Below are 9,223 nucleotides of genomic sequence, written 5' to 3'. Positions count from 1 at the left end.
AATGCTAGAATGACTTACATTGTGAAACGGAGGAAGTATCATCCTATCTCATTCACAACAAAACGAAGCAGGCGACCTTCAAGGATTTCTGAGCTCAATCCAATCACATGAACCAGATATTTTGTATTTAAAAGGAAACACTTAGACAATAAACCTACCACTATCAAGCAATGTTGCACTAGTTCAAGCCAATGAAAAGGAAAGCAAGAAAACCGCAGCATTACTTAACTGGATGAAACATGCATGGTGTTCACCGATCTAAAAGAAGAAAATTAATACACCTCAAGAAACATATTTAATCCCACTACGATTAACCAATAATCCCTTTAGGAACAGTTTCCTATCTTCTAGAACTAGAATTCATTACTTCAGCAGAAGATTAGCTAATAATTCCTTTAGGAACAGTTTTCTATCTTCTATAACTAGAATTCATTACTTAACAGAACAGCGGGCCTAAACTATAATTGTTGCAGCCAATTGTATCATTACCACATTATCTAATTATATACCATTGCGGATAGGCAAAATTGGTTATATAGCATCGAAAGTTCACGTTTTTGGTTTTATAGCACCGAAAGTTACCGGTTCACTTTAATAGCACCCAAAGTTCACAATGTTCCCATTTTTAACACTTCCGTCAATTCTCGATCGTTTTCCGTCCGTCTTGATCCAGCCACACACAAGATATGACGTTTCTACCCCTCACAAGTACAAGTATAATGCATGTCAATGAGGGGTAGAAATGTCATATCATGTGTGTGGCTGGATCAATAACGATCAAGACGGACGGAAAAATTGACGGAAGTCCTAAAAATGGGAACAGGATGAACTTTGGATGCTATTAAAGTGAACCGGTAACTTTCGGTGCTATAAAACCAAAAACGTGAACTTTCGATGCTATATAACCAATTTTGCCTTGCGGATAACATGCAAGAGGACAGGACAAAAATTATCAAGGTGATATGGACATTACTACAAAACAACATGCATACATTATGCAGAGGGGAAGAGTACTACTGATAGAGGTGAGGAAAGTTACTTCTTCAAGTAACAGCCGTCTACTAAGTAATTTACATTAGAAACCGCAGCCTAGTGACAAAGCTTGGTACTTGACAAACGGCACGATTCACAACGCAAGGACGAACACAAGCACAGATTTGAATTAGTCACAATTGATAAAAGATAAAAGAGGGTAAACATTAAGCAAAATTAAGTCACGAGCTCATATCATATCTCAAACTTAACATGCGGCATAATAAGACTAAGCACTTTTGAGTTCGATCCAAATCACACGAGCATCGAGCTCACACGCTACAAAAGATTGGTTCCCCCTTCTTGTTTTCTTGCATATAGCACTTAAAAGGAAACTACTACCAAGAACAAACGGGACATCACCGGCGGAGCGGCCCGGCGCGTCTACTTCTCGGAGGAGTTGGGCCCGCGCTTCTTGCCGAATCCGACGACGGCGGTGACGAAGCGGCGGTTGTACTGCATCCTCTTGTGGGCGCGGCCGCGGGGCTTCTTCTTCTTGTCCTGCTTCGCCACCTTGGGCGTCTGGCCGCGCACCTTCCCGGCGCGAGCGAGCGATCCGTGCACCTTACCTGCGGCCGAATCCCATCAGCAAAAGGCGCGAGTGGGTAGGGAGAGAAAGAGAGGCGATCGAGAGGACACTTACCCATGTCGACGGCGGCGAGGCTGCGGAGGCGGCGGCGGCTTCGAGGGCGCGGAGGAGGAGCGGCGGCGGCGGCGAGCGCGGAGACGGGAGAGGAAAACCTAGGCGAGGGTAAGGGCTTTTATAGACGTGGGGTTGGGTGCGGATTGGGTTGGATTTTCGTGGGCCTTGAGGCTTCAAATTTGGCCCAGTAGTTTCGGCCCAAGGTTACTCTTGTGGGCCCAATGTACTGGGCCGTACTCTAATCTGGGCCGCGCATTTTAATCCAGTAAAGGAAAAAGGAAAAAGTCCACTTAGACTCCCTTATTGTTAATCGAATCTAATTCGTGACCCTTAACTAGAAAACCGGGTAGACTGACTCTCCCAATTACTAAAACCGGTACAAATTGAATCCCTTGGCAGTTTTGAATAGTGGTCTCGCTGACGTGGCATCTACATGGCAATGTTGACTTGGTCTGCTGTTGACGTGACGCTTAGGTGGCCTTATAACTAAAAACATACACGTGGGACCCATTCGTCATTCACATAGAAGAAGAATTTGTGGGGCCACATGTCAGTCTATCCCTTCCTCATCCTCCCCAATCTCCCCCCTTATCTCTCTCTCCCTCCCAATTCAGCAAGTGGGGGGCGGCGCCAGCGGTGACGGCAGGCGAGGGGCAGCGTCGGCGACGGCAGGCGGGGGTCGGCGGCCGCTGAGCTCCGCATCTGGGCGACGCCGAGCTTCGCTCTCGAGCCTCGGTCAGGTCTAGGCGGTAGCGGGCGCGACCTCAACGAGGAAGTTGGGCTGCGCGCCATGTCGGACTCCCAGACGCGGTCGTCGGGGTAGCGGACGGGGTCGGTGGGAGGGGATGCCGAAGTTGATGCGGGTGGCGAGGGAGAGGAAGAAGGCATCCTCGAAGATGAAGGGGTGACCGGTGGTGGCGTTGATGAGGCAGTCGGAGAGGAAGGCCCGGGGCTGAGCCAGCGCCACCAGCTTCGAGCACAGCGGCGGCTGGATACGCGCGCTGCTGGAGGAGGTCGAGAACGAGCAGATGCACCTCATGACCTTCATGGAGGTGGTCAAGCCGAGGTGGTACGAGCGCACGCTCGTGCTCGCCGTCCAGCGCGTCTTCTTCAACGCCTACTTCCTCGGCTACCTCCTCTCCCCCAAGCTCGTGCACCGCGTCGTCGGCTACCTCGAGGAGGAGGCCATCCACCCCTACACCGAGTACCTCAAGGACATCGAGGCCAGCAAGATCGAGAATGTCCCCGCACCGCCGATCGCCATCGACTACTGGCGGCTCCCCGCCGGCACCACGCTCAAGGACGTCGTCGTCGTCCGCGCCGACGAGGCGCACCACCGCGACGTCAACCATTTCGCATCGGTACGTGCGTGCGTGTGAATTCCCAAGCTTGATGTGTGCTTTGTGTAGGTTTGTGATGACTGAATTATTTTTGCTTGTGATGTGCATGCAGGATGTCCATATTCGGGGGATGGATCTCAAGGATACGCCTGCCCCGCTCGATTATCACTGATGATTAATTTTCAAAAGAAGATTATCACTGATGAAATCTTGCGGCGGCTTGTGTCCTGCTCAGCTCTGCAGTTGTTACCAGGAAACACGAGTTGCTATTGATCTGTTGTATCCTCCCTCGGCCTCCCCGCCAGGCGGACGCGCGACGGGTGCAGCGTCTCGGCGACAAGGTTGCGCCGGAGGATTTGCCACATGGGCCCGCATCTGCAGCGCGTGATGGTGTAGCCGTTCTCTCCGAGGAGCGAGCGCGCCACCTCCAGGCGGTCGGCGAGAGCGGCGCCACGCTCCACAAGGGTGGCGTGCGCGACGCAGCAGTCGGCCACGAAGGATGAGGAGGAGGGCGACGAGGCGAAGCGGCACCACAGACAGCCATCACTATCGCCATCCATCACTGCCGCCCGCACCACCACCATCGCCATCGCCGCTGGCGGCGGTTGCTCTGCTGTTTTCTTTAAGATAGAGGGAGAAGAGGGCCCTGACAAGCTGGCCCTACGTTTTTTTATATTTTTCCCTAACCAATTGCATGTGGGCCTCATGACTGGGTTGACACGTCAGCATAATGGGCCAAGTCAGCATGCCACATCAGCAAAACCGTCCTCTAAAACCGCTAAGGGATTCAATTTGTACTGGTTTTAGTAATTGGGGGAGTCATCCTGCCTGGTTTTATAGTTAAGGGTCACGAATTAGATTCGGTGAACAATTAAGGGAGTCAAAGTGGACTTTTTCCAAGGAAAAAGTACACCGAAGTTCCATCAACTTGTCGTCGGGATTAAAAAACGTCCTCGAACCGTAAAATCATATATGGGGTCCCTTAACTATACAAAACCGGTCACCCAAGGTCTTTTGGTGGTTTTGACCCCGGTTTTATCTACGTGACGGTTGAGTCAGCGTGGAACCCACGTGGACCCCACATATCATTTGTCCACGTCACCCTCTCTTTCCCCTCTTCTCTCCCTCATCTTTCTCTCTCTTTCTCCTTTCTCTCTCGCGCGCGCACATGGAACGCCAGGAAGTAGTGGCGGAAGCCCTTCTGCCACCCCGCCCACAGGAAGAACGGGAGCGCGAGCGGCGGCGGCGGTGGCGGGCGAGCGCTGGGGACCTCGGCGACGAGCTCGGGAGCCACGCGGCGGAGCTTGGAGAGGTCCGTGACGACGGGCGGGCCCCAGCGTTGGTGGCGGCGGAACGTGTTGAGGAGGAACCGCGCGAGCGGGGAGAGGCGGCGGGCGGCCGCGGTGGCGGAAGGCGAAGGCGGGGAGGAGGAGGAGGAGGAGGAGGAGGGAGGAGGCCGCGACGGCCTCGGTTGGGAGGAGGCAGCGGTGGCGTTGAGGTCGGCGAAGTCGCCGCCTCGGTTGGGAGGAGGCGGAGGTGGCGGGCATGGTGGTCGTCGGCGTCGGTGTGCCCCGTGCCCCGCTCCTCCCGACGAGATCCTCTCCTCTCGTCGGCGTTGTCGTCCCCCTCGTCCCTGCCGGATCCCGCCGCGGCGCGGTGGCCAGCGTCCTCCTCCTCCTCCGCCGCCGCATCGACGGCGTGCCCTGCTACTCCTTCCCGGCCGCCTCCGCGGCGTCGTCCATGCCGGGCTCCTGCATCCCACTAGCGAGCTCCTGCATCAGCCCCTCCTCCTCCAGCCTCTTCGCATGCTGCATCATCGTTTTCATCAGCTCGTGATTAATCTCAGCTAATTAATTACACTCTTAGTTCAGTTCGTTGCCAATTCGCCATCGCCATTGTTGCCAACTCGCCAATGCCAATAATGATGAATTGATGATGCAGATATATGTGGAGAGCGAGCTTGCCGCCGGTGAGCTTGCCGGTGATCGGCGAGTTGACTGACTGACCTCGTGGCCGTCGTTGGCAGAGTCGCGGCGGACGATGCCGGCGGCGCGTGGCTGCTTCATCCCGAACCGGATGGCTGTAGGTGCGTCGGCACGCAGTCGATGACATCGCCGTCGGGGCTGCCGCGTCGCCATGTTTCCCGCTGCGGCCGCCGCTGCCGCCGGGTGCCGGCCGCCGTCCTCTCTCCCGCCTCGCCTGCTAGCCTCTGGCCCTCTGCACCCGCGCGCCGCTTTGCCTCGCCCAGAAAGAGAGAAGAGAAGAAAAAGGGAGGGTGATGACGTGGATTACCCTGATATGTGGGGCCCACGTAGGTCCTATGCTGACTCAGCAGCCACGTAGGACAAAATCGGGATCAAAACGGTTGAGGGAACTTTTGTAACCAGTTTTGATTAGTTAAGGGATGCAAGATATCTGGATTTGTGGTTTGAGGATGATTTTATATCTTTGATGACAAGTTGAGGGACGTTGGGTGTACTTTTTCCATCCAGTAAATGGGTTTTCCATTCAAGGGCTTGAATTGGAGTGTACTGTGTACGTGATCCGCTTACAATAACAGCCCATTCCAATCAAACAAAGTTTCGGAAGAGAACTCGGGAGAACGAAGGGGCAATATTTTCGGGACATTAAACTATTTTTTTGAAACCTAAAAAAGAAAACAAAATTTGAAACCTAGACATTTTACTATTCGTCACTCTTAAATTTAGCCTTAACCATTTAGCACTAATACGTCAATAATACGTGAGTCCCCATATGTTAATTACCGCATGTGAGGACAGATAACAATGGCTAATTACCATATCTAAGTGATAAATAGTTAAATATTCTTATATTTTCGGAACATTTCTAAATTTTCGCGCGAATTTCTGGCAAAATTTACTGCCGCCACCGGGCAAGGCCGCCGGCGGCAGACCAGAGGCGGCGGCGCCGCCGCGCGTCGGCAGGGACGATTCGTCCATATCCCCATCTGTTTCCTCTCTCTCTTTTATTAAGATTTTTTTTTTCTCGCGGTGCGGCAGCCAAGATGGGATCGAAAAGTTCGAACCATATTCCACCTGTCCCTCGCCTTCAAGAATCCGCATCTCGTCTTCATCATTCGCGTCCTCCGCCATTGATGCCGATGGAGAGCACATGCTTCGCTTCGCGTGCCCTCACGATAGCAGCGAATCTTGCTGCCGCTGTCGCTGCCGTTCTTGCTGATTCTTTCCATTAATTGCTGACGCCGATGAAATTGTTTCACTGTGATTTTTAAGCATCCGTGTTGTTAATGGTTAATTAGCCGTTTGATTAGATTAGCTCAACGCAGTGGCTGAATGGTTTGGTTTACCTATCTTTTAACTACTAGCCGTTCGAGCGTCACAAGTGGATCGAATCGATTGAATTAAAAGTAGTGCAAATTAGGTGGAGTTCACGCGTAATTGCAGCTGAAAACCAGCCTAAACCACACTGTTCAAGCGCATCACCAATCCATTATGTCAACCTTGTAGAGTTGTTATCTAATTATCTGTAACCATCAGAAGAGACAATCAAAATAGAAGAAGAGCATTATGCATCCACTTGTACTGTCACTCTGTCACTAGTGTAGATTTGGCATCCCCCACATGGACAGCAAAGAGTAATCTAATTGCTTAGCTGCAGGCTCAGCTCAGCTCAGGCCTTGACACTTTCTTGCATGATTCAGTAATTGACAATTAAATTATCATCATCATCATCTTGTGCAGGCCCCAGATCCAAGCTTGGAATTTCTTAATTACCGTGATAGAGATCTGAGAGATATTAGTAAAACATCTCACAGTGCTTGTGGCTGATTGTTGAAATGTCATTTGATTGACTTGGTCACAGTTTTTAACTGGTCTTTGCAGTCCTCGCAAAAGTTCAGAACGAGACGAGGCGAGGCCTTTCTGACACTTGGCAATTTGGTTGCCAGGTTTACGTTGCAAGGGTAGCGTAAGCACAAGGCTATAGAGCTCATAGCCCTTAAATCGAAGACAACGACTTTGCATAAATTTCACAGAAACGACATGTATCGGTGCTACTAGGTTGTATAGACTTCAGTAATTTGTTTTTGCAAGACGAGAAGAACAAGAAAAAAAATGTTTTTTTTCATGGATCAAAGCTTTGTACAGAGAAAAGACAAAGGAGAAGTCAAATTCTCCTTTTTGCAAGTAATACTACTCGTTGGGAAATTAGTTCTTGTCTGAGGGTCTTTGAGGTCCTGACCACGTAAAGGTAATACATGAATGACCATCTCAAATATTTGACCATTGAATTTTTCAAGGAAAAATCATCAAAATTTGAACACCAAGAAAAAAAAATTACCTTGAATTTTCGAAGTAAAAAAACAGAACAGGAGCACATGTGAACCCATGCCGCAGAAGACCACAAGATTCAGTCTTGTTATCACAGAAGAACAGAATAATCTTACTTAGCTACCTTGTTCATACCGCCAAGACCTTGGTAGCTTTCTCCATGAACAAGCCAACTTTACAGATCAACTATTAAAAAAAATTATGATAATTTGCCTTCAGAAACTATGCCATTGGAATCATACACCAGTAAGGCTCAAGCATAATACAGAGGCCGAATTAACAGCTAATAATATCAATTAAACCTTTCCATTTCAGCCACTGTTTCTTTTGGACAAATTAATAACCTGACAGTAGGTAGCAGGAACTAATATTTACATGCATATATTTGAAACTTGTCAGTCAAAACAGGCACTGATTTACGAGGTTAATTAGACTGCAAAAAAGAGAGAAAAAAAACCAAAGAAAGTGATCAAGAACAGGTGGGAAGAAACACAAAGCGAGCGAGAAGAAGAAGCTGGTTAGTCTTCAACTCCACTCACAAACAATTGATTTTTTGCTTTGATTTCTCTCTCCCGCCGATCGATCTGCGAGCCTCGTCGTGTCCAAGAACAAATTGAGGTTACTTGCCTTTGCGAATCCGCTCCGAATTTTGGTTTTTGAATTTGAATTTGATAGAAGTTGGAGATTGCCCGCCTTGGTGCTAGGCCTTGACGACGGTCATCATGCGCTTGAACTCCTCGAAGCTGACCATGCCGTCGCCGTCGCTGTCGACGAGGCGGATCATGTCGCGGCACTCGGCGACGGCGGGGCGGCCGCCGTGCTGGCGGAGGCCGAGGGACCCGAGCACGGTGCCGAGCTCCTCGGCGGAGATGAGGCCGTCCTTGTTGCCGTCGAACACGTCGAACGCCTCCCTCAGGTCCCTCTCCTCCTCCTCTGCTTCATACTCCTCGTCAGCGGCGGCGGCTTCCTCGTCGGCGGCGGCGGTGGAGGGGAGCGGGTGCTGCTGGTGGCTCTTGCGCCGCTTGGGGATGGAGTCGTAGAGCTCGCGGAACTCGTGGATATCGATGAGCCCGTCGCTGTTGGCGTCGACGCGGGCCACCAGGGCGGCGGCCTCGGCGGCGGACGACACGGCGATGCCGAGGCGCTTCAGGGACTCCTCCAGCTCCGCCGCCGTGATGAAGCCGTCGCCGTCGTGGTCGAACGTGGAGAACACGATCCCGAGGTCGGCGTCCGGGTCAGGCCGCCGCGGCTCCTCCTCCGGCCTCTTCTTGGCCACCACCACCACCTCCTCCCCCTCCTCCTCTCTCCGCTTCTTGGCATCGCCGCACTTCTTGGTCGCTGGCGAGGAGGAGGCGAGGGAGAAGAGGGCGCAGAGGCCGCCGAGGAGGAAGAGGAGGAGGAGAGGCGCCATGGGTGGTGGTTGGGGTTGGCAGCGAGTGAATGTGAATGGGAGAAGTGGAGAAGACAGGGAGGTTAATATATGCGGAGGTTGGAAGCGATGGTGATGGCGAAGAAGAAGAGGAGGCAGTCGCAGTCGTCAGTTGCCGATCGTGCGACCTGGTGGTGGTAGTAGATCGATGGGTAATTTTCACTTGCGTCCTTGTGTGATGCTAATATTACAGTTTAAGAACTTGGGAGAATAGTACTCCCTTCGCTTCATATTATAAGTAGCGAATTAAATTTGAAAATATAATGTTCATTCATTTTATTTATAGAAATATTCGGGATTCAAAACTTTTACAAAAATATACCGTCAATATCGCACAACCATTGCACGAAAGTGACATGGGCGTGACGTCACGGGCGGTATCGCGCAGGGAAAACACGAGACAGCGCGGTCTCATGAAATGTTCATGGAAGAGCGAGACCGAATTCCGCTTAACCAATCAGCGATACAT

General features: G+C 51.3%; 2 protein-coding genes across 2 annotated transcripts; one reads left to right on the top strand and one right to left on the bottom strand.

Moving 5' to 3' along the window:
• Window positions 1–1,676: 1,676 nt before the first annotated feature.
• Window positions 1,677–3,724, top strand: LOC127777162 (ubiquinol oxidase 1c, mitochondrial-like). The gene has a single exon (XM_052303703.1). It carries the CDS (start codon window positions 2,704–2,706, stop codon window positions 3,052–3,054), a length of 351 nt encoding a protein of 116 aa, XP_052159663.1. The 5' UTR covers window positions 1,677–2,703; the 3' UTR covers window positions 3,055–3,724.
• A 3,877-nt stretch (window positions 3,725–7,601) lies between these two features.
• LOC127775642 (probable calcium-binding protein CML30) lies at window positions 7,602–8,791 on the bottom strand. Its single transcript, XM_052301923.1, has one exon. It carries the CDS (start codon window positions 8,734–8,736, stop codon window positions 8,026–8,028), a length of 711 nt encoding a protein of 236 aa, XP_052157883.1. The 5' UTR covers window positions 8,737–8,791; the 3' UTR covers window positions 7,602–8,025.
• Window positions 8,792–9,223: the final 432 nt, after the last annotated feature.

Source organism: Oryza glaberrima, chromosome 6 (genome assembly GCF_000147395.1).
Source record: "Oryza glaberrima chromosome 6, OglaRS2, whole genome shotgun sequence".
Taxonomy (NCBI): domain Eukaryota; kingdom Viridiplantae; phylum Streptophyta; class Magnoliopsida; order Poales; family Poaceae; genus Oryza; species Oryza glaberrima.
Note: the sequence above shows the minus strand (reverse complement) of the source record. Positions and strands in the feature narration are given on the sequence as shown.